The sequence below is a fragment of the Eremothecium sinecaudum genome, chromosome IV (genome assembly GCF_001548555.1).
Source record: "Eremothecium sinecaudum strain ATCC 58844 chromosome IV, complete sequence".
Lineage (NCBI taxonomy): Eukaryota > Fungi > Ascomycota > Saccharomycetes > Saccharomycetales > Saccharomycetaceae > Eremothecium > Eremothecium sinecaudum.
This window is the reverse complement of record NC_030895.1, coordinates 1377412-1404966: the sequence shown is the minus strand read 5'-3', so window position 1 is coordinate 1404966 and position 27555 is coordinate 1377412. Positions and strand designations below refer to the sequence as shown.

The 27555-nt window shown below is 40.5% G+C and overlaps 15 protein-coding genes across 15 annotated transcripts, besides 2 other annotated features; 6 read left to right on the top strand and 9 right to left on the bottom strand.

The window, feature by feature from the left end:
• Window positions 1–225: a telomere (Subtelomeric repeat; terminal 24 base repeat (GGTGTGGTGTATGGGTCTTTCAGC) differs from terminal repeat in Ashbya gossypii (GGTGTGGTGTATGGGTCTCTCAGC) by one base).
• A 139-nt stretch (window positions 226–364) lies between these two features.
• Window positions 365–1913: a telomere (Subtelomeric repeat; similar sequence found at 12 out of 14 telomeres in Holleya sinecauda).
• Window positions 1914–2375: 462 nt separating this feature from the next.
• AW171_hschr42858 (HDR194Wp) lies at window positions 2376–3050 on the bottom strand (the record flags this gene model as incomplete). Its single annotated transcript, XM_018132443.1, has 1 exon — window positions 2376–3050. One exon carries the CDS (start codon window positions 3048–3050, stop codon window positions 2376–2378), a length of 675 nt encoding a protein of 224 aa, XP_017987932.1.
• A 1691-nt stretch (window positions 3051–4741) lies between these two features.
• Window positions 4742–6598, bottom strand: PAN3 (PAN-complex poly(A)-binding subunit PAN3; the record flags this gene model as incomplete). The annotated part of the gene is made up of 1 exon (XM_018132442.1): window positions 4742–6598. The coding sequence occupies one exon, from the start codon at window positions 6596–6598 to the stop codon at window positions 4742–4744; it is 1857 nt and encodes a 618-aa protein (XP_017987931.1).
• A 193-nt stretch (window positions 6599–6791) lies between these two features.
• Window positions 6792–7606, top strand: NRE1 (sepiapterin reductase family protein; the record flags this gene model as incomplete). Its single annotated transcript, XM_018132441.1, has 2 exons — window positions 6792–7220; window positions 7277–7606. The coding sequence occupies 2 exons, from the start codon at window positions 6792–6794 to the stop codon at window positions 7604–7606; spliced, it is 759 nt and encodes a 252-aa protein (XP_017987930.1).
• A 212-nt stretch (window positions 7607–7818) lies between these two features.
• On the top strand, window positions 7819–8712 carry URA6 (bifunctional uridylate/adenylate kinase; the record flags this gene model as incomplete). Its single annotated transcript, XM_018132440.1, has 1 exon — window positions 7819–8712. One exon carries the CDS (start codon window positions 7819–7821, stop codon window positions 8710–8712), a length of 894 nt encoding a protein of 297 aa, XP_017987929.1.
• Window positions 8713–9882: 1170 nt separating this feature from the next.
• Window positions 9883–12018, bottom strand: CDC16 (anaphase promoting complex subunit CDC16; the record flags this gene model as incomplete). The annotated part of the gene is made up of 1 exon (XM_018132439.1): window positions 9883–12018. One exon carries the CDS (start codon window positions 12016–12018, stop codon window positions 9883–9885), a length of 2136 nt encoding a protein of 711 aa, XP_017987928.1.
• A 360-nt stretch (window positions 12019–12378) lies between these two features.
• LYS1 (saccharopine dehydrogenase (NAD+, L-lysine-forming)) lies at window positions 12379–13497 on the top strand (the record flags this gene model as incomplete). The annotated part of the gene is made up of 1 exon (XM_018132438.1): window positions 12379–13497. One exon carries the CDS (start codon window positions 12379–12381, stop codon window positions 13495–13497), a length of 1119 nt encoding a protein of 372 aa, XP_017987927.1.
• A 90-nt stretch (window positions 13498–13587) lies between these two features.
• MAK11 (Mak11p) lies at window positions 13588–14754 on the bottom strand (the record flags this gene model as incomplete). The annotated part of the gene is made up of 1 exon (XM_018132437.1): window positions 13588–14754. One exon carries the CDS (start codon window positions 14752–14754, stop codon window positions 13588–13590), a length of 1167 nt encoding a protein of 388 aa, XP_017987926.1.
• Window positions 14755–15363: 609 nt separating this feature from the next.
• Window positions 15364–18750, bottom strand: SPT23 (Spt23p; the record flags this gene model as incomplete). Its single annotated transcript, XM_018132436.1, has 1 exon — window positions 15364–18750. One exon carries the CDS (start codon window positions 18748–18750, stop codon window positions 15364–15366), a length of 3387 nt encoding a protein of 1128 aa, XP_017987925.1.
• Window positions 18751–19423: 673 nt separating this feature from the next.
• RAM2 (bifunctional protein farnesyltransferase/protein geranylgeranyltransferase) lies at window positions 19424–20386 on the top strand (the record flags this gene model as incomplete). Its single annotated transcript, XM_018132435.1, has 1 exon — window positions 19424–20386. The coding sequence occupies one exon, from the start codon at window positions 19424–19426 to the stop codon at window positions 20384–20386; it is 963 nt and encodes a 320-aa protein (XP_017987924.1).
• Window positions 20387–20534: 148 nt separating this feature from the next.
• YVH1 (tyrosine protein phosphatase YVH1) lies at window positions 20535–21608 on the top strand (the record flags this gene model as incomplete). The annotated part of the gene is made up of 1 exon (XM_018132434.1): window positions 20535–21608. One exon carries the CDS (start codon window positions 20535–20537, stop codon window positions 21606–21608), a length of 1074 nt encoding a protein of 357 aa, XP_017987923.1.
• Window positions 21609–21658: 50 nt separating this feature from the next.
• Window positions 21659–22411, bottom strand: MND2 (Mnd2p; the record flags this gene model as incomplete). Its single annotated transcript, XM_018132433.1, has 1 exon — window positions 21659–22411. One exon carries the CDS (start codon window positions 22409–22411, stop codon window positions 21659–21661), a length of 753 nt encoding a protein of 250 aa, XP_017987922.1.
• A 246-nt stretch (window positions 22412–22657) lies between these two features.
• MCO12 (Mco12p) lies at window positions 22658–23045 on the bottom strand (the record flags this gene model as incomplete). Its single annotated transcript, XM_018132432.1, has 2 exons — window positions 22658–22969; window positions 23037–23045. The coding sequence occupies 2 exons, from the start codon at window positions 23043–23045 to the stop codon at window positions 22658–22660; spliced, it is 321 nt and encodes a 106-aa protein (XP_017987921.1).
• A 207-nt stretch (window positions 23046–23252) lies between these two features.
• On the top strand, window positions 23253–24239 carry SWD2 (WD-repeat containing protein SWD2; the record flags this gene model as incomplete). Its single annotated transcript, XM_018132431.1, has 1 exon — window positions 23253–24239. One exon carries the CDS (start codon window positions 23253–23255, stop codon window positions 24237–24239), a length of 987 nt encoding a protein of 328 aa, XP_017987920.1.
• A 56-nt stretch (window positions 24240–24295) lies between these two features.
• HCS1 (ATP-dependent 5'-3' DNA helicase HCS1) lies at window positions 24296–26287 on the bottom strand (the record flags this gene model as incomplete). Its single annotated transcript, XM_018132430.1, has 1 exon — window positions 24296–26287. The coding sequence occupies one exon, from the start codon at window positions 26285–26287 to the stop codon at window positions 24296–24298; it is 1992 nt and encodes a 663-aa protein (XP_017987919.1).
• A 318-nt stretch (window positions 26288–26605) lies between these two features.
• On the bottom strand, window positions 26606–27130 carry ATP7 (F1F0 ATP synthase subunit d; the record flags this gene model as incomplete). Its single annotated transcript, XM_018132429.1, has 1 exon — window positions 26606–27130. The coding sequence occupies one exon, from the start codon at window positions 27128–27130 to the stop codon at window positions 26606–26608; it is 525 nt and encodes a 174-aa protein (XP_017987918.1).
• Between the last annotated feature and the right edge of the window lie 425 nt (window positions 27131–27555).

The following is a 27555-nucleotide window of genomic DNA, read 5'->3' as shown; positions in this document are numbered from 1 at the left end:
GAAAGACCCATACACCACACCGCTGAAAGACCCATACACCACACCGCTGAAAGACCCATACACCACACCGCTGAAAGACCCATACACCACACCGCTGAAAGACCCATACACCACACCGCTGAAAGACCCATACACCACACCGCTGAAAGACCCATACACCACACCGCTGAAAGACCCATACACCACACCGCTGAAAGACCCATACACCACACCGCTGAAAGACCCTCATCAATATTACCCAGATCACCCCCCTGAGCTAGAAGACACTAACTACAAGACAACAAATGCGAATCTAGCTGTCTGCTGTGATAGTAGGCACTCTACAGGCACGCGAACCTCAGTCGGTAGCTCCCAATTGAGTATCCAGCATAGCGCCAGCTTCCCATGTGCCAGTGTCCGGTCTCAATGGCTAGCTATGAATAGACTCAGCTACCACCAATACATATCTAGCTGATCAACACCAACAACTTCTATGGAATATTTGTACTGTCATCAATATGCAATTCAGTCTACATCCTAATGGCTAGGAGAACAATTACTCAGCTAAAGACCAAGGGAAGATTCAACACTCAGCTACCATCAATACAAATCTACTTGCGCACCTTCATTATGCAATTCAGTCTACATCCTAATGGCTAGATGACAATTACTCAGCTAGAAGACCGATCTCAGTTGCACCAACATTATTGGATAGTGCTGGCGGCTACTGCTTGGGTTACATACGGTGGACCATCAGTACAGCATAACGGCTACTAGTCTCATCAACATATGTAGTGTATCTTACCTAGTATTCCCAATCGTCTACAATGCAACGGTTGTAAAGTCATACTATATTCCCTCATCAATATTACCCAGATTCACCCCCCTTAGCTACAAGACAACTACAAGACAACAACAGATTTGAGAGGTCTAACTAATGCGACGGTATTACAGGCACCGACACAGGCACACGAGCCTCATCATATTGCCAGTGTGTCAGTCAGCAATCCCAGATTCACCCCCTCAGCTAGAAGACACGGCTACCGCTTGCTTGATATAGTAAACGATCTACAAGGCTATCAGCAAACCCATGAGAGCTGTGACAATTGATTGTATCTTCTAGCTGAAGATGTCTAATTGATCTAATGTATGCTATCAGGTCATAGCTCTTGGTTGGGTTCTCGCTGATCTAAAGATATACAGGAGCTATGTAGATCTTGTTTCAAATAATGTCTACTACTTGCTGGTGTAGTAGGTACTATAGTTTATACGATGAGTTACCGTATAGCCATCTTCAAGCAAAAATAATATAATATGTATTAATAATTCTCGGTTCTAGAGAGTGTATGCTTGTCCACTTCGGCTCCTTGCTTAGGCCCATTGAGCTCTTGTACCTTGTCAATATACTGCACAGCATAGGTACACCTGCAACTTGGGTCTGAGCATCATAAGAGAACTACCTTTTATCATGCAACTCTTCTTCGCTTTGCGTTTTTAAATTTCAGACGTAAAAAATATCTTACAGCACTTAATATTCAGATAATATCTCACATTTTTACATAATACAAAGTGACATTTTATCTTAGCGTACAACGTACAGGTAGTAGACAAACCAACATATTACTGGAGATAGCAAAGGATAGTGCACAACATTAAGTTGGAAATCTCTCCTAAAAGTGTGATATGAGTGCTAATTTTAAGTGACCAAGCCCTGTTTAACGCTTGTAATTCATCTGCAGCTGGCAAAGCCATCGACATCCTTAGCTGCACTTGTATTATCGCTTACACGGAAAACACTTATAAAAGACAGAGAATATCTTCTTCTTGAGAGAAACACTTCCTATGCTCCACACAAAAACTAACTGCAATACGAAATATAAAATGCTAGCATCTCAAGTCCCTCCTTGGGTTGATTTATTATTCTAATTTACAGTATACATACCAATTATGCCCTTAGAGAATGCACAGCCATATAAAAATGGCAGTGTTTTCTTTAGGAACTATATATACATCTAAATATTTGAGAATAAATACATCTTTTAACTCTCAACCGGAGCCCACTATGCTTATGCACTGTCAAGAACCGCTCGCATGTTTAATAATAGAATCGGTCTTTTATAGCTACATCTGTCATACTTCGTCACGTCAGCAATGGAATGCCATATGATTTAAAAATATATATTCCGTCATTGTCTTATGGAAACTTTCCATTACTGGGGCTCTGCGCTTCATGTACGCAACCACTCAGCGCACAAGGTTTTATAGTCTAACGGTTAAGATATCATCTCTTCATGTTGATAATGTAGGTTCGATTCCTACTAAGATTAATATTATCTATATAATATCATATTATATTAACAACTCATTCCTAGTGCTCGCTGTGGCGATAATTCCACCTACAACTCTGGAACAATGATTTGTTCATCCTCCGGTGAGCACGCGTCCCAGCAGTCCCCGTCGAGACCGCCAAACTGGTTAACATACACCTCGGCAATAAACGCCATGTTTTCATGCATGTAACTGCATTCAACCTTGTCTTGGTTCCGAGGATCTTTAAACGCATGGTAGCATACCTTGTCCCTGTTTCCATCAATAATAGCCGCCATAGCCGGTCTTGCCAGGTGCATCCTGTCTGCCTCAGATAGTCGCAGGTATTCAGCTGTGCGGTCACGATCAACAACGTGCGCCGTGACCCCAACCCATTGGATCACTTGACCTTCGATTACTTTACAGTCATTCCCACAATCACGTTTGGCCAACACATCTTCAGCGGGTTCTAGCAAAAATGCAGACCCCGGATTTGATGCAGAAGACGCAATAGTGTCCACAAACGTCTCCAGTTTGGTTGGCAGCAAGTTTAACGCAACTACCAGGTCCTTGCCGTCGGACATTGTTATCAAGTAGTTTGAGTCACTAGGATCTGTCTGGGCTGCGCTGCTTAAACGGCCTAGAGTGCGACCAAAAAGCCCTTCTGTTGAGCCAACCACGTTATCAATGACGTCGACAGACATCACCGAATACCCAGCCGACATAAGCCTACTAGCGGTACCTTCACTATCAGTTAAGCCCATCCCACCCAAAACATTGGCTGTAATTTCTCGGCGGACTGACCTCCCATGTCCTGCATGTGCGGCTTGCTCTTTCAAGCCTTCGATTAAAGCGGCTGAGATTGCAGAGACAATCAGCAACAATATACATGATATCCTCCTCCACAAGCCAACTGCGTTCAGCAATAGTTTGTCGATGAAGTTATTTCCACAAACTGCCGCTGTAACTCCTGCGATAGACCTCCAAAGAGAATTCGCTGCACCACGCCAAAAATGATGGCTCCTTGACGAAAAAAATGTTTTCAAACCTTTAAAAACGGTCCATCTCTTCTGGAGAAGTGGAATAGCCCCGGCGAAAGCTACAGCGACTATGACTATCGATAGCAGAGTTATCAGTGTAGGTTTATATGAAACCAGTAGTAAGTTTCTAAGTAAAATCTGTTGCTCGTTAATGTTCAACACCGTGTCGGTTGCAATTTTAGGGTAATCTATACATATTTATGCTAAAGAATGATCAGAAACCATTGGCGTAGTGTAAAGGTTCAGGCCATATATATTGGATGTTGGTTGCACACTTAACTAGTTGAAGGCACAACTCTTCCTAACATAGGAGCTTGAAAGTAAACAAATTTATCCTCTATAGTTATTATAGATCTCGTGAGCATTATTATCGCATGTAATCTAGTGATTAGTGGTTAAATGAACTTTGATTGTGCACTTCGTTTATCGGGGCAGTGGTGACTGTCGGTTCCTATCGCACCTTCAATTATTCGACTCATTAGGTATGTGTGCTTGTAGCAGTCTCTAGCAGCGGGTAAATTTCCACAGATAGCACGTATTCTTGCACTCGATATTTCAACAGTTGTCGTTACTCATTGAAACAATTGAAATGATGCTTCCGCTATATCCGAGTCTATTCACTGATTTCTATGGCTCGATGAGGTAAACAATCATAAAGCTCAGTTAGTTGTAATATGCAATATGGTTGTGCTTTGCTAGAGTGCAAGCATCAATCCTCTCCTCTCCCCCCATCTAGATCTCACGGCCGCAAGAGAAGTTGCAGAGGCAGTGAGCATCAACCCATTCTCAGCTACACAAAGCTATACCACAGCGGCAGTTCTATATCCACTACAATGCATCACACTATATCTAGAATGTACATTGCACTCAGAACTTCAAGCCAGAAGACAAATCTACATAGATACGTAAAAGGTTCAGACACAACATCGCTGAAATACGCATACACATCTTAGTATACTATATTCGTTGAATGTAGACGTTTTATGGACATGTACCCGCGCATGTAATCATATAGTGCCTGTAGGCCCAAAAGGAAATAGCATTTTTCCGGGTTCTGCAATGTAATGCAAGACTAAATTCTGACAATTTTGAGCGGCAAGAGATAAATAAAGAAGTAGAAAGTATTAAACTACTAATAGAGTTTCAAAAAATTGCATTAAAGTTCAAATGCAATCGAAAGCCTAAAAAACTTTATATCAGATATTTCATTTATTGCTTTGTACATAATCCTAAAATCGTTAATTTTTACAGGCATTTTTGAGCTCTAATTTAAGATTGAAGTTGAAACATATAAACTACACCAAACATGGTCGAAGACTACTTACCTTATTTAAAATTCATAAACAGGAATAAGTGAAGATAGATTTTCGAAATATTTGTTGTATTTATTCTTTTTTAGATATTTTAAAGATGTGCTACTGCGTCATTGATCGAAAAGTTGAATCAATTAAATCCTTTAGCTCCTTATAGCTAATAATAATGCAGTTCAACTCATCTGGTGTAACCAATATTATTTTCTCTGAGACACCACCATCTAATTTATTTAAACACCTCAAAACATGGGAAAGATCCATTACCGGTCGACCATTCTCATCGACCTGATGAAAAACGTAGTCGTAGAATAATATAATTGGGAATTTATCTCCAGCTTCTGACCAACTGCTATGTAAACTGGATTCCAATCTACCGAATATGAAATTCAATTTGCACATTAGACGAAATAAACGACCATTTTCTAATTCACGCATTAGATTTTGTTCAACATACTCAGAATATTTCTGGTAAGAGTTGATAACATCTAGTATTTTATGGCTAAAAAGTGCAGTAAATTCGAAAATATCCTTCTTATCATCCGAAAGTAGATAAGATAGAGCCTTTTTGAATGACGGATCAATGTCTAAATTATCTATTGATTCCTCTTTTGTAGATGTCATTTTGCGTGCTAGGTCAAATAGAATTGATCCTAAATCCTTAAAATCCTGCTGATGTTTCTTAGTAATATCACAGTTTTTATCATATGATAGAATATCGAATATTCCACAATCACTTAGTTTAATTCTACCAGGATCACCAGTTACAATTATTTTATCTAAACACATCCGATTAATAAATAACCCATGGCTGTGTATTTCTTTGATAGCATTTGTTAACTGGACCAAATAGCTCCACAAATACTCCTGCGTTACCGGTGTAACAGTATAGCTTGCTACATGTGTTTCGTATAGTGTATTTGACTGCGCGTAGTAATCATACACAACACACAACGAGGAATCTCCAAACGCTCTACTGGTAAAAGCGTCCTTTATCTGAACTATGTTGGTGCAGGAAACCTTTTGCCATTTTCTAAATGGAACGGATATCTGAGCTACATCAACAATCTTAACATCATGAATTCGACGTATAATGTATACCTTACCATCAAGATTCGAGAAGACTTTGTAAAGAGAGTTCTGGTGGCCAAGATATCGACTTTTATTAGGTTGCCTGTTATGAAACTCTAATGGAACGAGACCAAAGTAGTCTCCGACCACCTCTGGAAGTGTACCACCAGAAGGAAACACCTGTAAGGATGATAAATTCCGCTTCACAAGTTGTTCTCGCAAGCTATTAGGTATAAAGAGGGTCTCCGGCGTACGTTCATTCGGTTTAAGTGGTAATTGCAGATGCGGTGGTGGATCTGGAGCATATAAGTGGTATTGAAGAATAGAGTGGGATGGGGGATAGACTGTAGGGAATGTTGTTCCGGCAATCGTTGGCATATATCCAGAAGCCGCAATTGGACCCGGTCTAGAAGGGGGCGGTGGTGGTGGCGGCGGAGGAGCTGGGGCTGTATTGCTCCCGGAAGCTGGATTTTGGTATGAAGCGGAAGCAGATCCTGATACTGTAGCGGAAGGATTAAAACTATCGGATCCGTAAGGATTGAAGTTTGCTGGATATGATGAATTATTAGCATCAGTACTAGGAGGAGAAATAATTCTTTCTGGCGTAAAACTCTGAATGGTACTAAAATCAGGAATTGCTACCGAGGGTGTAAAACTGGTGGCCTTTTCGACATTGAATGTAGACTTCGTATGGTTGAGAGCAGGAGCATTAGTGACCGCTGGTGGAATATTTGCAGTTGGCCCACCAGTTGTAGTGGCATTTGCAAACGTTGCACCTCCTGTTTTGCCGTGATTAAATATGCATCCATCCTTTTCGTATTTACAGTAGCCATATATCGTGATGTTTTTACAAGGCGTGTCCTTCGCCCAATCAGTTTTCGATTTATTCATCGTCACCAGTATTTACCAAACCGTCTAGTAATTGATAGCGGCACTGGTCACTTCTCTGTGGTTGTGTAGCAATTGTGGTTGTGTTTCTGAGTCTCCTACAATTCTATGTAAAAGGGAAAACTTTTAAAAGTGACATTCATGTAAGAACCCTAAGCATTGATAAACACTTACTACGAGGTTATTAAGCGTTTTAATGGTGAAGGTTATACTGGTTACAGGCGTATCCCGTGGTATTGGGCTTGCAATCGTGCATAACTTGTGTTCTAGAGCAGGTGTGATTGTTGTTGGCGCTGCGCGGACGGAACCCCCCTTACTGGAATTGAAGAAAGCCTATGGCGATAAATTTGACTATGTAGTGGGTGATATATCTAATGGGGCAGTACCAGAAGAATTGGTGAAAACTGCTGTTTCGAAGCATGGTGCCATCGATGGAATTATCATGAATGCGGGTATTCTAGAACCTGTACAAGATGTGAATCACTTGGATGCGGAGGGTTGGAGAAGACTATTTGATATTAATTTCTTCAGCAACGTTGCATTAGTGGGTCATGCAATGCCATATTTGAAGAAGGCAGCAGCTAACCTTGTTTTTGTGAGTTCCGGTGCCAGCGTTAAGAATTACGTATGTTAACAAGAGTACCAATTGTTTTTTTTAGGATTGTACTAACACAGTTTCAGCATGGATGGGGAGCCTACGGAGCGTCCAAGGCAGCTTTAAACCACTTTGCAAGCTCGGTAGCTGTTGAGGAGCCAGCCGTAAGGACTATATCTGTTGCTCCCGGGGTTGTAGACACCGAGATGCAACATGACATAAGAACCAAGTTTGCTTCTGAAGTTCCACCAGCAGTATTGAAGAGGTTTACAGATCTTAAGAAAAACAATGAGTTGCTAGATCCTGTGGTACCTGCCGGAATATATGCAAATTTAGTCATTGAGGGCATTCCCGAGGCCCTTAACGGTAAATATTTGCGGTATAATGATGATCAGCTTAAAGAATTTTGGGCTTGAAAAGTGTGTTATCTATAAATAAGTGAGTTAGCTGATCTGATCTCCGGTGACAAGCACGTAAGAACTTATATACTATATATATATACTATTATATCGGCTTTTATTTAGCACTTTACCAAGTCGTCGATGTTCTAGGTTAAAAAAAATCAGCCATAAAATCCAACACATGTATTCTAACTGGCACCTAGCATAACGCAATTGCTCTCTATAATATGATAATTCCGAGGGGTTCTAGGGCCATAAGTCAATTTCCTCTGTTTGCTAGAAGTGCATATAAAGCTTCACGCTTACTTGCCAAGGCACCTTATTCCAGTTTGCACTTGAGAAGTACAAGACTGTACTCATCGCTCGGGCCCGACAATCAGAAACCTAAATCAAGGTTCAAAATACTATTACTACTCGGCGGATTAGCCCTCGGTTCAACAATATACTCCATTGCAAACCGTAAGGACAGTCCAAAGGAAATGATTGAAATATCTGACCCATCGCGTTCAGCCCCACCAGCTGTCAAGGCATCTTCTAGCACCAGCGATGTTTCTATCGTTTTTGTTCTTGGTGGGCCAGGGTCTGGAAAGGGTACACAATGTGCACGGATCGTGAAGAACCTGGGCTTCGTTCATATTGGTGCAGGTGATCTTTTGCGCGAGGAACAGAACAGACCAGGTTCTAAGTACGGTGACCTTATTAGACATCACATCAAGGAAGGGCTTATTGTTCCTCAGGAGATTACTGTTGAGCTATTGAAACAGGCAATTCAAAAGGCATCTGAGCAGGGCAAGAAGAATTTCCTTGTCGATGGATTCCCTAGAAAGATGGACCAGGCCATCACTTTTGAGAAAGAAATTGCTCCAAGTAAAATGGTAATCTTCTTCGAGTGCCCAGAGGCCGTTATGTTAGAGCGGTTGCTCCGCAGAGGCCAAACAAGCGGTAGAACGGACGATAATGCAGAGTCCATCAAGAAGAGGTTTAGAACGTTCCTCGACACCAGTATGCCAGTAGTCCGCTACTTTGATGACCAGGGCAAGGTTATTAGGGTTAGATGTGACCAGGATGTCGAAGACGTGTACAAAGAGGTTGAGCTGGCGCTTAAAGAAAAAGTTTTATAGATATGGTCTATATGCCGTTGCATTTACTGTTTCGATGATTATGTCTTGTTTGAACAACGCAAAAACCACCAATGTCAATATCTTCACCCAGCAAACTTAAAATCCAGTTTTTCTAGTACTAGCTACTTCCATCAAGAGAGATATTTTGAGAGAATTCGCTTTCAAAGTTGGTCGATGTAGATACTACCTAAACAATCGTATATTATATTAACTGACAATAGTATTATATAATGGTGATAGAGATAACATGCCCATACGAATAAGTCAGAACCCCCCCCCCTTACTATTCTATCAACTAGCCTAGCATATATAAAATCCTTTACTCCTAATGTTGGGCTTCTGTCTCTAGTAGTTTTACATGCCAAGCATATTTTGAACATATCTAATTTATATCTAAGTTTTCAGGATACCACCTACTTTAAATGCCCGACTATTAGCATTAAAGGCGATATGGACGACTCTGATGAGGAATCCAGGCTAATAGAGTTCATGCTACATGATTTCTGTCCACTAATACCAATTGATCCATGCATGGATGCTATGCCATGTTGTATGTTAAGTCAGGGGTCTCCAGTTCAAGTACCAGTCCCAGTTCGAGTCCCAGAGACAAAGAAGTTGCCCAGAGGCAGAACCACAAACAATGCAAACGTGGTAGTTAACGATCGGTTTACGAGAGAAGTTTCAGATATTATAACGGGAAATTTTGGCCCGAATGGGAGGTCAGGATCGCAGCAGAAGAAGCGTAAACCGAGCGTAAAGAAGCGAGTGCCACCGTCTTCTGCCACTCCCAGAAATACAGCTCCCAAGGATAAGCCAGGCAAAGGTAATGGCAAAGATAATAGCAGGAATAATAGTAGTTCATTTAATAGGGATGTAAAAAAGGTCACTAGTGATGATAATCATAGTCAGAGATCTGGAATAAATCCATCGCAATCACAGGGTCCAGTTAGAGAGGATGAAATAAGTCCATCTCTTGGTAGTACGAAGAAAGCTAAAAGGAAGGCAAGAAAAGATAGAAAGGCTCCTAACCGGGGAGACAGCAAACAGGGAGAGAACAAGCAGTTACATTAGTGAATACCATTCAAATGCATTTAAATTACAAAGATGGCTATTAAATAAGAAATGCGGGTCTTATAGGATGCATATCATTAAGAATTGAGATTATATACTTTATTCTATATCCATCAGATCGCCTTCGTCGGAGGATGCGCTTCCCTGTTTTAAGCGTTTTGCTATTACTACAGGATCAATGGCTCCCAGAGAGCGTTTTTTGTCGTTCGGACCTAACGTCCTACTTTCGTTTATTTTGGCACTCACCATCAAGGGATGGCCATTGTCTAATGGCAGGTGAACATTAACATCTAACGCTATCTTGAGTAATTGCTGCCCTGTTTGATGATTCGGATCCATAGCCAGTACGGAATGCAAAGCGTCTATAGCTTTTTGTAACTTCTTCATCTTTAAATATACTGTTGCCAGTGCGCACCAGACGTTTGCGGACGGTTTCCACCTTTCGAGGACAGTTTTGAAACAATGTAGGGCTCGTTCGTCCTCATCTAATTTTCTATAGGTGTGGCCCAAATTGAGGTAGGTTGAAATGGCAACAGATGAGGCATCTGACTGCTGAGTATTGATTGCTTCACATGCTCGCTTAAAGAACTTCTTAGCTCTGGGATAATCCATCTTTTTAAAGTACACGACACCGAGTTCATTTAATAGTAGAGGGTCTGTCGGACATATATTATAAGCCATCATAAAATACGCCTCAGCAAGGGTTAATGTATCCATTCGAGAATACTGCATGCCTAGGTATAAATGGGGTAAGTGTGTCCCCGGGAAAAATCGTGCAGCTGTGGAATATGCAGACAAAGCTTGTTCGTGTTCACCTTCTACAGCAAACGTATGTGCAAAACCTAACCATGCATACCCAAAATTTGGATCCAAAACAGACGCTTTGGAAAAATACTTACGCGCTTCAGATATATTATTAATTGCGAAATAATAAGTTCCAACGGCAAACCATGTAATTGAACTCTTCGGAAAACTCTCTGCCAACTTGTGAGATACCAAGAATAGTTTATTCTTCCCTCCCAATTCATACAAACATTGAACATATGTGGGTAAAACATCAAAGTTAAATTCGTCGTATTCTAGTACATTTTCACAAAGTTCTAGGCATTCAAGGTACTTGCCCTGAAATATTAGTAACTCTATTTCGGTAGTTTGTATATCTTTGTTGTCGTCTAGATGATATTCATCTACCAAAATCTTCTGCGCAGCTCTTAACTTTGTTAAATCTCCGTACTTGGACAATTTGGTGGCATATAGGCATTTCACTAACTCTTGATTGTCGTCAAGATCTGAAAAGTCCAACGAAGATATAAATTCTTTCTCCTCCTCAAGAGTTAGCATATTATTGGATATCAAATGATTAAAAGCTTCAAAATTCTTAACGTCCACTTGAACAGCTTCCTTGAAGCATTCTTTGGCAAACTCTAAATTATTCTGCGCAGAATATATCTCCCCTCTTAAGAAGCACAACGAGGACTCCAACTTGATGCCACCATCCTGGTTTTTTACGTGCTCTGCACTATCGTCCTTGAACGGATTTGTCTCGCCAACTATATCTAATGCATCATCGTATTTCTCCATCTTAACTAAGCACAACGCAGTAAGGTATCGGCACATAACACTGGACGCATCTAATCCATCTCGTGAAAGCAACTGTACCGCCCGTATGTATTGACCCATATTATAGTATACCTGAGCCAACCAAAATGCATCGTTGGGATCGTGTGTCATGGAATATACCTTGTCACCAATATATTCTGCCGTTCTATAATGATGTTGCATAAGTGCATCGTGTCGCCACAATCGTAGTTTCTCTGCTGCCGATAACTCCGATATGTTAATCCCAAACTGTTCATTATCACCGTCATCTCCACCGTTATTCTCACTACCATTGGAATATTCACGCATATTACTAACCTTCCTCAATGTTGATGGAACCGTCGGACCGAACAGCCCGCTCTTCGACATTGACACAAGCAGCCCAGTAGTAGGTGCACCGTCCGTTACGTATGGTGTTCCCAGATGAGCTGCTTTCTGTACCAATGGACTATTATTTAACGGATGACGTGGAGTTTGGGCTGCAACTCCAGCCACTCCAGCTCCTGTTCCCGCTCTGAACGAAGACGATGCCATCGATACTCGCCTTGATTCTGGTTGAGATCTGCCTCTGTTTGTTACCAAAGGAGAAATAGCTAATGTTGATTCGTGTTGGGATGGAGTGTTTCCTGACGACATTGTAAGGCTCCAGAATTGCTTGGTACACTCTATCCTTGCTCAAATTGATGCATTTGTAACCTAGTAAATGGTAGGACGCCACAAATGCCCACTATTGGTATTCCATGGTGGTTCATCAAATTGTTACCCGGCCAGCATCTGATGTATTTTTTAACTACACCAAAACACCACATATTATGACTCTTGACTGAGATTGTATGTATTACATAATCAATGTGTCGTATATGACTCAAGAATTCAAACAAGTACTACGCCGGGAGCGTGCGTATCAGATATTTAAAGGGCATGGTAGATCGTTTATGGCGGGATGAACAGTTCAGTTTCTGCTCATAAAATTAGTAAAATTGATAATTCCGTATAATGACTGTCAAATTACATTTGCGTGCTGAAACTAAACCATTAGAGGCAAGGGCAGCCCTGACGCCAACGTCGGTAAGACATTTAGTCAAGAAGGGGTTCAAGATTTACGTTGAGGAGAGCCCACAATCCGCGTTTTCCAGTGATGAGTACAAGGAAGCTGGTGCCGTGTTAGTACCCTTTGGGTCTTGGAAAGAGGCTCCCCTAGACCGCATAATTATTGGATTGAAGGAGATGCCTGAAAGAGATACTTTCCCATTGGTTCACGAACATATCCAATTCGCTCATTGCTATAAAAAGCAGGCAGGCTGGCGTGATGTTCTCCAGAGGTTTGTTGACGGGAAGGGTACACTGTATGATTTGGAGTTTTTGGAGGATGATCGTGGGGTGCGTGTTGCAGCTTTTGGATTTTATGCGGGCTTCGTTGGCGCAGCCTTAGGTCTCAAGGATTGGGCGTTTAAACAAACACACTCTGATTCTGAAGAGATGGACGAGGTGAGTCCTTATGACGATGAGAAGAAATTAGTTGATGATGTTAGGAGGGAATATTTGGAAGCCATTGCGGCTGGTGCCAAGGAGCCTACAGTGTTGATAATTGGGGCACTTGGAAGATGCGGGAGAGGAGCCAGAGACTTTTTACGCAAGTGTGGCATACATGAGAAAAATATCAAAAAGTGGGACATGGCGGAGACTGCTGTGGGAGGCCCCTTTAACGAAATTGCAGAAGCCGATATCTTCATTAACACGATTTATTTGGGGAAGCCAATTCCTCCATTTATCACAATGGATCTGATGGATAGAGAAGACAGAAAGCTCAGTACCATTGTTGATATTTCAGCTGATACTACAAGTCCACATAACCCAATTCCGCTGTACAGTGTCTCGACCACCTTCTCTAAACCCTCTCTTCAGGTGCCTACTTCAATTGGGCCTAAGCTGTCAGTGATTGCTATTGATCACTTGCCCTCTCTGCTGCCAAGAGAAGCGTCAGAATCATTTGTGTCAAGCTTGCTTCCCTCCTTGGAACAGCTAGGCAAACGAGACACTGCTCCAGTTTGGAAGAGAGCGAAGTTACTCTTTGATAAGCATTGCTCGCTACTTGATGACAGAGCTAAGCTGTAGATTATCATATTAGAGATAAAAATTATTTATGTACGCAACTATTGCTTCTTTTATTTTACATTAAACGCTGGTAAACTACATAGTAGACACCTACTCCAGTTCTATGCTAACTTTCTTACTCTTGGCGCCCTTGGCGGCCTTCTTGCTCTTCTTAGTTTTTTTGCCAAGCATGATCCGCTTCAGATCTTCACCATCGGCTTCAACCTCACTTTGCTCATCGTTTCCTGCCACTTCGGCCGTTCTCTTTCTGACTGTCTCATACTTTTCAATACTTTCATCGCAGACAGCCAAACAGTTCAACCTCTCACCGCAGTCATAAACAGCTGTTTGTTCTTTAGTTGCCATGTCCCATACAACAACCTTACCGTCAGAACTAATGGTGACAAGATAGTGCCCAAATTCATTCTTGTAAAATTTAAAGTCTTTAACACGATTGCTGTGTCCTTGCAAGAAGAATTCTGGTTCTGTATCCTCATCATCTTCCTTAACTTCCTCATATAACTTCTTTGTCTCCCAAAATTCAACTTTACCATCGCTAGTTCCAATACAGAAGTATTCTTTGGAATCTATAGTTGCAACTTCAAGGTGCATCACAGTTTTTTTACCCATGTCAATCTCACGATGAACTTTAGCAGTAGCAGTATTGAAGAGTAGTACCTTGGTCTTGAGACCTACGACGAAAAACTCGCCGTCATTGCCACACCACCTAACAAACTGACCGTTCTGGTTGTATTTCCTTAACTTTAACACAGCTGCCTTTCTTGCTGTCATCAAGTTCCACAATCTAATAGAATGGTCTTCGCTTACACTGACTGCAACTCTGCCCGAAGGATGAATATCCAAATCATTAATTCTGCCAGTATGACCTGTTAGAGTGGCAAAATTCTCCCAGTCTTTTACCCTCCAAATAATTATCTTATTATCTTCTGAAGCAGAAAGCATCCATTTAGTAGTAGCTGTAGGTGATTCTTCAGTGACCTTGCTTCTAGAGAACCTCAAAGTGGTGATCGACCCATTATGATTTAGTAAAGTGCCCAGTTCTTTACGTTTTTGCAAGTCATAAATCTTAATATGCTCATCATTCGAACCGGATACTAAGTACCTTTTCGATATATCTAAGCACTTAATGCTTAAGATATGTGCTTGGAAGTGGAAAATTGGTGTGAATAGAGGAGTGCTTAGATCTAAATTTAATGACAAACACAATAAATTGTGTTCATAAGAGCCAACAATTATTCTAAATTGATTAGAACCCATAACTAAATAACAATAACCCTATGATTAACCTGTAACAAGGATTCTTACTGACTAAATGTGCTAGTATGTTCAGCTCATCGCAGGAAAATTTTCTATTACAAGCTGTATGAACTTTCTAAAAAGAAAAAAAAATTAAATTTACAATATTATTTACCACAACAGATACCGGACTAGCATAAATCTATTAAAAAAAGCTTCCAGGCTTGATATTAGTTAACTTCTCACTGAATTACTTGGTATTGCAATTGATCGGTATGTTATAGAGATTAAATGCTTTCGTAAAATGAGAGTTGTAAATTTACTATTCAATAGTAAAATTAGAAATCTATGTATGATTCGAACGATGTGCAAGTAGTATCACACCACCACTCTTTAAAGTCACTACTACATTAGAATTATATAATGGACCTTAGAGCTAAAATTCTAATGATAGCTGTAACACTTGAAGAACCTTGGCCGTTATTTATTTATCACATGGTAAAACTTAATCGACCGTCATACTTGCAAATCTCGCCTTAATTACATACATTATTAACCATACTAAAATGGAGCAATATCCAAACCCTTTAAAGTGATCCTGGTGACAACACCAATAAAATTGTGTAAAAACTATATGGCTGCTACCTCTTTTAAAACCTTCCTGCATTGAAAGTTGTTGAATGATTCTTTAAATAATGTCTTCATTCGTTGATTACCCACCATAAACTTCATTAGCCCCATCATAACATATTCAGTAGCCTGTTTGGAAATATGGCGTACACTATTTCCTTCTTGACCAAACCTGGCAATTATGAAAGAGGCCACTAGGAAAATCATTAAAGGCAACCAAAATAAGAGAAGCATTTTGTCATTTTGAAAGTTTTTGCGCTGTTGGAAGAATCTATTCAAGCGAGCCTGTAGTGCCTCGTCCTCGTCTTCAGATGAGGATTGGGAGTCTTCTGCCGATACAGGAGCAGCGGGGCTTACCGTTGTTACCATACTATCTACAGATTCTGTGGCCTTCAATTTCGAATCCGCATCATGTTTATCTGATGACGGAAACAAATCCTCGTACTTTGGAGGGGTATCGTTGAAAGCATTCATCATTCTGTTCCACAGTGATCCCTCCTGACCACCAGCGGGACGCTGCATGGCCTGCTCGACGTTTTCGACCTGTTTTAGAGGACGAACCTTTGGAGTTCCGTTATCTGTACTATAAGAGACTACTGGGACACCACGGCCTGCCATATGACCAGTTGATGTATGCTCCTGGTTAAAATCATTATCATCAAAGTTCTCATCGTTATGGAGCAAACTTTCGTCGCCATCTTCTTCATAATTGCTGGACTCTACCTCTGAGCTCTCAGGCATGGATTCGTAGACGTGTTCGGAACCATGCTGGTGGTATTCATCGTCTGTAGATGTGATTGAAACGTCATCTTGAGAATTCCAATTGGAGCTGGAATTCAATAGTCTCCTCCCATCTAAAACATCGCTATTGTTTCCAGAACCCTTCTCAACGCCCGAAAGCAGGGCAATAATATCATCAAAATACAGCTTATATCTTTTATCATCCGTCGCGTGATTGGTTACAAACATATCCTTAGGGGTGAGCCCGTTGTATGCCTTTGCAGTAATCGAGGCTTTGCACTGAATTAAAAGTTCAATAGTCTTAATATCTCCATTAGTACAAGCAAAATGTAGCGGCGTGAGCCCAAAGCGATCTTCGGCTTCAATTCTAGCACCTTTTTTGACAAGTATACCAACTAATTGATAATAACCCTTCAAAGAGGCCAAGTGCAACATAGTATGACCTTCTGGTGTACACATAGATAGATTCGATCCGGGATTCAATAGCTTAATTACTTTAATTAACAATGCCTCGTCCGAATAATATAACTGATTCCCATATTGCTGTTGACCACTCATACTGCCTGGTGTAATATTGCCCGATGAATCTTTTGGAGAACTGTCGCTTCCCACAATACGTTTAGCAATATTTCTAGCATCCTCTAGTTTCCCATTCATTTTCAAACCAACAATTTGTAAGGCAAGTTCAATCAACTGTCTATCAGTGTCATCCACGTATGTAAAAAATGATGTACTCTTAGCCACAGCATCAACCATGTCCTGTTCTGTGTCATCAGCAGCAAAAACGTTGACCAATACTTTACCTACCGTAGCTGCAGGAGGTAAATATGTTACTATTGTTGTGCTACACCAACATTGGGTAGAAAGGGCTCTATTTTCACCAAACTTAACAATATCATCAGGACTGAAGTTCGACCCTAGCAAAGTAACTTCAATTCCGCCCTTTACAGGACCTTGATTTGGAATAACACGCTGAATGAAAGGCCTGTCTAGCTTGGGAGTGAAAAGACTAGCGATCGCAGAATTTTGCTGCAACTGAGGCAGATGATCCAAATGTGTTGTAGAAGGAACCTGGCTCACACTTGAAAAGGACCTATCACTAGGTACTCTTGGAGGAGATGGGTTTTCTGAAATCGGAAAAGCCACATCTGGCCAGACTCTCTTTCTTTTATAACCATTTACTCTTTGAGCAGCCGCGGAAGATGTCGCCAATGGCAAATGATGGGCTTGTTGTGAAGGATGAGTTGATTGACTAACATAGTCGTTAACAGGTGCGGCTTCTGAACTATCATCAGCAATAGAATTTGGAGAAAACATCATATTACCTCCATTCATAAGAATAACATCGGATTGTAGTAAGTTCGTCTTTGCTTGATTGGAACTTTCGGCGCCACTGAGGTCACTTGTAGGCGCCGTGCTGCTTTCACCAGCTGTTTTATTTGCCAAGGAAGAGAGATCAGTAGCGGAGTTGGATTCCCCCTCCTTTAGTCCATCCCTGCTGCCACATTTAGTGGATTTTTTGTCCATAATCATAATAGGCGAAGTCACGTCTTTACCCAAGATCTCCCCCTTGGCATCACGTAAAATGAAAAGCAGTTTAAACCCCTCTGGTTCCTTGTGATGCCTACAATAGCAAACGATTCTTGTTGAAAGAGAAAAAGATTTCGAAGCTGGCGTACAATCCTCCTGTTTAATCAAAAACACCTGCTTGCTGTTAAAAACAACAGCCCTGCGGTTCTGATTGTTGCACCATATTAGGTTGTCACTTAAACCCGACTTTCTTCTCGCAGCCCTCCTTTGTTCCCTTTTAACACAACGCGTACAAACATGGGTAGCCCTATTGTTAGATGTGCAAATCAAGAACGCTTCAAGAAATAACAGGTCTTTCTTGATTTCCTTTGGAAGAGAGTTGGCATCGCCGCTCAAGTACAATTTCTGTTTCGTGATACAATCACTAGGTAAATGCACAAGATACTGTGGCGGTGGGGGGGAGACTGTAAGCTGAAGTTTTATCTGAGTCTCAACACGTGACCGCGCAGGCATATCAGACACCGTCAATTTGTAAGGCAATTGAGCTGCATCCACAGACAAAAATTCAGCGGGATTCAGGTAGGCTGTAAGTAACGGCTCTGTCCTTCCAAACATAAATTGTTGATTGAGAAGTTTTTCGCATTTTTCGTAGTATGAGAGATCCTGCGAACTTCCATTCAAAGGTAAAGATGGCCTATTCGTAACTGCTGCTTGCAGCGAATTCTGGCTATTACGAGTTCGTAGCATTGGCTCACCGTCTAGATAAGAATTCTGTTCACCAACAACGTTATCTCCAAACAAATCCTGCTTACTAACTCCATGTTTCTTCTCCCGTAGAAACCCATCACGCACATTGTTTTGTGAAATAGCATCTGTGTTAATAAAAGCATTAAACAACTCTTCATCGCTAGCCTGCATTTCATTCTCATCTACTTTATCATTTCCTGGTTGCCCTGGCGTAAAATCCGCATTATAACTGCTGCTAGCTCGGCTGCTGCTACTAACTTCTGAGTTCAACGTATAGAAAATAAAATCGTTGAGCATCTCCGTATTTATCACTTCATTCTCCATTTCAAAGTTCCTGGATCCTTCTTGGACGTTACCAAAAACTCCCATAATTCAAACTGCCCCTGCCAACTCTTTCAAATATAAAAAATATGTCTCCGTATGCTTCGTGGCTTGTTTTGTATTTTTCTTTTTCTCCAGAAAGGCCATACTACTCATCCAACGAATGATTAAAAAAACATCGGCAGCTCCGATAGATCGACAGATAAAGAGGGACGGGTAACCACCGTTAGAAGGACGGGTAACATCAAAGCCGACAGTAACACGTGTCATGCACGTGTGTCAAGTTGAGTTCTGATGGTAGTAGGTGCGACATTTCGCGTTAAAAGCGAGGTGGAAAACAGTACTTCGGGCGTTACGATTCTGGTTCATAGGTGCAGTCCTAAAGGTTTAGTTTCCGGCAGGTGCAGTCCTAAAGGTTAGTATTTTCCGGCAATTAAAGTTAAGCGATATGCCCTTTTATTTTGGCGCATTGGGTTTGTTTTCGAGCCTGCAAGATCAGGACCCTTCAATGAGATAAGTGACGCACATAATGACACCTGGCCGCCGGCTTATCAATAGTGGCTTGGCGGGTAAGTTAGCCGCAAGATCTGCTGCTCAGAGGCAACGTGTAAATCACGTGATCAGCGGTATCATGTAGTACGGTTATGTAGGATATAAGAGTAGAGGCGTTAGGTGACGTAGAAAAGACTAACATGTAGTGAGGCGCTGCAGGAGATCAAGTATGTCGTTCGAAGGCAATGGCATGGGGGACAGCGCTAATGTGCTTGCCGAGTATGATTTTAGTGATGTGAGGCCGGTTGAGATTGGTTCGGAATCTAACGATGGTTTGTGCGAGATAATGTACTCGGAAGACTATAAGAAGCTTGCAGGCCTGCTTCAAGGATTATTAAACAAGGGTGAGAAGTCACAAAGGGCATTGGAAGTGACGACTGTGTTTTTAGACATCTCCCCTGCATATTACACGGCATGGAATTACCGTTTTATGATTATTAGCGAACTTTACGGCAAAGATAGCGGTAGTTTGAACAAAGAATTGGATTGGTTAGATGAGTTTACCCTCAGTAATCCTAAAAACTACCAAATTTGGTCATATCGGCAGGCGTTAATGCAATTGCACCCAAGCCCTAGCTTTAGCAGGGAACTGCCTATATTACGTATGATGTTAGACGACGACACCAAAAACTATCATGTTTGGTCCTATAGAAGATGGGCTGTGCAACATTTTGGAGATTTTTCGGAAGAACTTAAGTTTGCGGAAGATCATATAGATCGGGATGTCTATAATAACAGCGCATGGGCGCATAAAATGTTTGTTTACAAGAATTTGGGCTTAGACGATCAGTCTATTGCGCTTGAGGTTGAATATGTATGTGAAAAGATCAACATGGCTCCGCAAAACCCCAGCACTTGGAATTACCTCAAGGGCCTTTATGAACAGTTCAAGAGCGGTGATTATAGCAACGAAATTATTCACTTCGCACTAACGTTTGTTAATGGATTTTTTGACGAGGAAAATGAAGCGCCCGAGATCCAGTCATCCTACGCTTTAGAGCTTCTTGCTGAACTTTACTCAAAAAAAAACGACACTATTCATAAGGCTAAAAAAGCTTATCAGACATTAAGCTCTACATATGATCCTATAAGAAAGAACTATTGGCAGTATCGTTTGAATATGCTTGTCTAAAAAACTAACGTTTGTATATATAACCTATTGTACGGTTTTTCTTTTTATGTCCCGCATTCAAAAAAAAGTGTTCAAGGAAATGTAGAAGTCTCATCTCATCGATTGTTGAGAGGCCGATACAGAAAACTAAAAACACTCTGAAGTTGAGATGGCGTCTAATAAGGAGCCAGATATGACCAGAATCCTGGGTGGGATTCATGTCGGTGGTGTACAGCCTATTATTGCACATACACCTCTGATGGCCGCATATAATATCACGCACATTTTATCAGTGATGAAATTTGCAGTTATTCCTGAATATTTAGTGAGAAAGAGCTATACTTTGAAAAATATAGCTATTGATGACGATGATAAAACTGATATTTTGCAATATTTTAATGAAACTAATAGATTTATTGATGAATGTCTGTTTCCGAATGAACCAGAATATGATCCTAAGCTAGTTGACTTTAGAAAAAAGCCTCAAAAGGGTGCGATTTACGTACATTGTCATGCTGGAGTTTCCAGGTCAGTATCTTTCGTGGTTGCATACTTGATGTACCGTTATGGTTTTGATTTAAAGACTGCGCTGCATGCCGTTAGGCGAAAACGCAGTAATGCTCAGCCAAACGATAATTTCATGGAACAATTGAAGATCTTTGAGGAAATGGGAGGTAATAAAGTAGATTCCTCCAACAGTCTGTACATACAGTGGAGATTGAAGAATTCAGCCAAGAATGGTGAGTCTGGATCCGAATTGTTGGCCAATGATGACATCTACCATAAGGATAGCGAAAAGGAACTACAAGAAATCCCAGAAGATGACGTTAGCAATATGACTGCTATTAGGTGTAAAAAGTGCAGGCAGAGATTAGCCCTCTCTAGCTCTTTTATCAAACACACGCCTCCTACAAGAGAATCTAGCGAAGGTCATTTTATTCGTAAAGCTGCTGGCTCCAGGAGAATAATTGATATTCAACAATCCCAAGATCACTGCTCGCACTTTTTTGTTGAGCCATTGAGCTGGATGAAAGAAGAACTTCAAGGCAAGCAAGAACTAGAAGGTAAGTTTAATTGTCCGAATTGTTCCAGCAAAGTTGGTGGATACAATTGGAAGGGTTCCAGATGTAGCTGTGGAAAGTGGGTTATTCCCGCTATTCACCTGCAGACTTCCAAAATTGATGAATTTTCATTGGAAAGGCAGGCGCTGCCAAATGTTGTCCAATTTCATAGCAAACAGTAATATATTTAATTAGTGAGGTATATTTTAATACAAATATGCAACATATTTATCTATGGCGTGAACTGGTTATTAGGACTGGAATACGTTGTATTTCTTAAGTTTGATATCCTAGAGGCCCTCACACGATTATTTGGAATAATACTTTCCTCGAATTGCTGCAAAATCTGTGAATCTTCAGCGTACAGGCCTGTTCCAGCGACCAATCTCCCAGTTGGCCGTTGCTCAATTGTGCCATCATGCTCCACTCTATCAAATTCATCATCATAATTATAGCTTTCCTCCTGTTCAGAGTGCACACCCTGATCAAGGTCTAACATCAAGTCATTTATCGTCGCAGCATTCTGAGTTTCATTTCTATTCTCCATTGGTTCTGGCAAGCAATTGGTGGTATTTTGAGTAGGAGCTTTGTTCTCTTGCTTATCATTTTTTTCCCTTTCTAACTCTCTAATAGTTTTAGCTATGCCAATAGGTCTTATGCTGTCGTGGCCTAGAGTTCTTATATAGCTGAGGTTCCTCTCCACCAACAGCTCGTCGAGATCAAATTCTGAAAATCGACCGCTCGTTGACAATGGGCGCTGAGAAAAAGTACAGTATGCAGATAGTGATGCTATTGCTCGCTTCTTTGATTTAGCCACCCTATCTCTAGTGTTTGTTGGTTTATTGACTTCCCATATCGTCTGGGTAGGTCGTGTTCTCTCCGTATTCCATTGGTAATCTAAGTCCCCCAAAACAGGAACATCTGCAATGTTTCTTTCCTTCTTCTCCTTGTCAATGCACCCTAAGTAGATCCCGATTGCATCCATTAGTAGCTGGTTTCAGCTTTTTAAGACGACGTGGGCAACGATCAGCTTGTTTGTGGTGTATTAGGGTAAGGTTTTGTTACCGCTTTCAACGAGTTTGTGAAACACACTACCAAAGCTGAATACACTACAAAATAGTCATAAATGAAAGCTATACAGATCGCTACCCTACGATCTCCTTACACTACTAATAATAATATATAGAACCCTAAACCAAAGTTTGCATTGTAATCACGTGACACAGCGTACCTAATCCAAATGTGCTAATTTTGGTGTGTACTGGTGGTCCAGGGCTTCTCCAGCAGGTTTACCAGCTGATAAATCCTTTCCAATACCCCCAAACAGACCATCTGACCTCGACTGCTTTTTAAAGTATGAGGATCTTTTCACTAGCTCGGTTAGATGATCAAAGAAATACTCTCCCCAATTGAGATACTTCTGAATATAGTTCCTGAGATCAGACGATTCGTAGTTTAGTACGTAACCCGTATTCCTTCTTACACCAGCAAGAATAACAGATACAAGTACCAGGTCAAAGCCAATATGTATTAGTTGTTTTGTCTAAATTAGGGTATGTTAGTTGAACGACGTTCTTGGCATTAAAATGCAGCAATAAAAAGGCTCATACTGATGGCATCAGGAATATGTTTGAATAAATGTCTATAGGAGGTATTTGATCAACAATATGCCGTATTATAACTTTTGTTTACCTGAGTTCCGTCATCCATAGCTAAGTCTTCTATAAATTTTTCCTTGCTAAGTAGAAAAATTTATATCTAAAATTACACATTGTATAACAAACGAGAGTTCATGAGAGGCTAGTTGCTCTTCTTCAGCCCTGAATATGACAGTTCCCATTAACAAAGATGTATTAATTAATTTCAAAGCTGTAAAGTCGTTTAAAGTCTCGGACAAGGAACTAGGCCCGATCACTTCTCTTTCTTTTGATGACCATGGTCAATACCTACTTACAGCTACCGCAAGCGATAATATGCACCTCTATGATACAGTTGGGTGCAGATTTCTAAATACAATTGCTTCCAAAAAGTATGGATGTCATTCTGCGAAATTTACGCATGCTCAAAATGAATGTATCTATTCATCAACGATGATTTCCTTCGATATTAGACATTTAAACCTTGAAACGAATCAATATCTTAGATATTTCCAGGGGCATGGTGCTTTGGTTAGTGATATTCAAATGTCACCTCTAGATGACACATTTTTGTCAGCATCATATGATGAATCTGTGAGGCTTTGGGATCTGAGGACGTCGAAGGCCCAGGCGATAGTTCCGAGCGTGGTACCAAATTGCATTGCTTACGATCCAAGCGGGTTGGTATTTGCAATTGGAAACCCGGAAAGTCAAGAGATTGGACTATATAATGTAAGGCAACTGAAATCAGGACCGTTTGTGGTATTTAAAGTAGATCCTAACTTTAACCAGTGGACTAAGATGGAATTTTCGAACGATGGTAAATATCTTCTGCTGGCATCGTCGAATGGAAAACAACTGATCCTGGATGCATTTGATGGATCACAACTTTTTGAATTAATTGGCACAAAATCTTTCCCGGTTAGAGAATTTATGGACGGGGGTTCGGCATGTTTTACACCAGACGGGCATTTTACTTTAGGTTCAGATTACGATGGCAGGATAGCTATTTGGAACCACGCGGAATCAGTAAGTTTAAGGACCTTGAAACCTCAAGGATACATTAATGCGCCGTCGGATACATGTCCCAGAACCATTGCTTTCAATCCGAAATATAGCATGTTTGTTACAGCGGATGAAAGCGTTGAATTCTATGTTTACGATGACGATAACTAATAGTAACCGATATAAGTCTGTTTTTACTTTATTTTTAAGCTTTATAGACTAGTATATTAGCATAGCATGTCACTTAGGTCCGGATACCTTACCTCGCTATTTTCTTCAGACCATTTTACCCATTTACATAGGTATGGTATCTTACTACGTTCTAAAGTTTCCATGTTTCCAATTATGCAAAGCTGTTTCTTAGGCCTGGTCATAGCAACATTCAGACGTCTCTCATCTTTGAGGAAACCAACTTCGAATCGGTCGTTGCTTCTAACCAGCGATAGAATAATACATTCCTTTTCCCTGCCTTGAAATCCATCTACAGACGATACTTCGACCATTGAGTATTTCGCATGAACCAACTTCTTGATCAATGTTACTTGTGCGTTATAAGGTGAAATTACACCTATTGCTTCCTGTGGAATATTACTGTTAATTAGCAATGATATATGATGAAATACTAAGTATGCTTCATTTTCGTTAAATTTGGAAGATGCAATATTTAGTTCATTAATTTCGTCCTCAGACCGTTCCGGAAAATCGTCTCCCTGTGTATCGTACCAAATTAATGGGGGAGTTGTTTCATCATTAACCTCAACTCCAGGAAGATCCGCTAAGGTTTGGTTCGCAACGCTCTCAGCTGCAATAAGCTTTCCCCCGTAAAGTTCGTTAGAGGAGAACTCCATAATTTTCTCATTCATTCTATATTGAACATTAAGCAGCTTCTTGAATTTGTCACCATATTTTTTTTCCAGTTTGTCGAAGATTGTTGTGCTTAAAACCTGTTTTACTCGTTCATCATTTTCGGTTTTGATAGTAGGAGGTAGCTGCTTGTTGTCTCCAGCTACCACCAACTTCGATATATTAGATTGGCCGTGAGATATTAAAGGTATCCAACATTGCGCTTCAAGGCTTTGTGATACCTCATCAATTATTAAAGTATCGAAGAGTTTAGGAATATTTTCATAGATATTGCATAGATTGTAGGAACTTGATCCGTGTAACGTACAAACAATAATTTTAGCTGAAATGATTAGATCTTTAATAATCTTGCGCTCTTTCTGCCTCAATTCCTTCCTTAGGGTTGAAATTTCTTGCCAGGCTTTCTTCCTATCTCTTGAAGATTTTATCTTCTTCATTTGCAAGATGGTTTGGTTGATTTCATTTCTAATATCCTTTATTATTGCACCCCCGTCACCTGTTTTCGAAAGTATATCAAGCGAGTGGTCTAAAGTACTTGAAAGCAGTCTAGCTGGGTGACCAATACGTAATAAATCGTTACCTGGAACAACTTTTGATAGTCTCTCTAAAATTGTATCCACTGAAATGTTGGATGGACCACAAATCAGAATCCGCTCTCCTTTTTCGTACAGTAACTTTATCAACTCCACAAGTGTGTGTGTCTTACCTGTACCAGGGGGACCATGGATGATAGATATTTCATTTTGGACGGCAAACTTGATGGCCTCTTTCTGCGAATCGTTCAAGGACTCGTTGTAGAATTTAATATCTAAGCGATCATTATGTGCAACAAATTGCCTTTCACAAAGTAAATATTGCATTATAGGGTTGCTTGGTGTGTCACTAAACTCTGCCAACTTCCTCATTGTCGATTCCATGCGGTTGTAGGTAATGGTATTAAGAGTCTTAATCATATGGATCTTATTCGCAGAATAGAGTATAGGAGCATTCTTCTCTTCAGCCTCCTCAATAGAAACCACAATCTGCTTATCAGTGCACTTGAATACCACACCCTCTAGCACAGCTTCGTCCTTAGACTTGGTCTTAGATACATAAATCTTCACTATATCACCAACACTAGCATCACCTCTTGAAATCTCCGTATCAAAGGTCGCATCAGAAATAAATGTTAAATAAACCTTACCTCCTAAACCGGTCCTAATACTCTCAAGCTGCAGGTTCTTTATCGCTAATCCAGCAGAAACCAGTTTATTTAACGGCAATTCCTGCAATAATGCGGATGTCAACTCCACATCCTCTTTCCGCTCATGAGCTATGCATGACAATAACTTATCAGCCAAGGCTTTGTGATGCATTAGAATATTCTGTGCGTGTATAAAGAGCAAATTTTATAGCTATCGCAGTTGTCCTAGTTAGGCCCTTAAGTTGAAACCGCCTTAGTTCAACTATAACTAAAAACAGAAATAAAAAAAAAAAATAAAAAACGCACTTTGACCCAAAGCCATTTAGGTGCTTACTTTAAAGTGCTACTTAGTTATGAATATATTTATCCTTCAAGTGATTGGATAGATAGTAGTCCTATAATTCATGCAATCAAAAATATCGTGTACCCGTCGCGTCGAAATTTGTTAGATCTAAACTCTTTACATAAAAAGAAAAGGAATTTAAGCCTCTCAGAGGACGGTCAAGTCACCAAACTTCTCCTTGTAACCTGGAACTTCCCATTTACCCTTCTTGACCATCTCTGTCACCTTAGCATCAATTTCTGGTCTAGCAGCTACTAATTCATTAACAGTTAGCTCAGACAAAGGTCTAGCAGCTTCAATGTTGTTCAAAGCTTCCTTCAAGTTCTCTAACTCCTTAGCAGCAATCTTCTCTGTCTCCTTAGCATTGGCCATGGCTTGTTCTTCGAAAGCATCAATACTAGACAACTGCTTAGAAATATCAACAGTCACAGGCTTAAACGAAGTAACATAGGATTCAATCTTATCAATCACTTCCGTGTTCTTCAATACTGAACGATAGTGGGCAAAGTCAATACTCTTTGGTTGTGCTTCCAATTCAAATAATTGCCTTCTAGCTTCATCGTTACGCTTCTTGAATTGTGCCAACTGAGTTGCAGTCTTACCAGTCAACTTCAATGAAGAAATTACCTTAGTCCAATCTAGTTTTTTAGCAGCTGATTTTGCGAGCGACATTCTTGACACCTACAGTATTTGTTTAGCTAGTTTGACCTACAGCCTGTTCCTTTTCTAAACTTACTGCTAACGTCTAAGTAGTTACCACCGATAAATTTTGGGAGATCTCGTAGCTTCACCATTCGCTTATTTCAGCAGCAATATTTTGTCAACCAATCACGTCAAAGTAAATTTGTATATGAGGTGCATGGGTTGTGTTATCATGTGACTGTTATTGTAAAATAAGAGCATTGCCGCCGAACCAATTACAATTATAAACAAAGAACCGAAAGGAATGCTAAATGAATAAGAATAATCGGGTATTCAAGTTTATTGGGTGAATGCTTGATATTATTCGGTTTGTGAGGGTTTTACGCTATGGGGAGTCATCAGGCATTGTTTTTCACGATCTTAATAAGGGTATAAAAAATTACAGAAGGTTATAA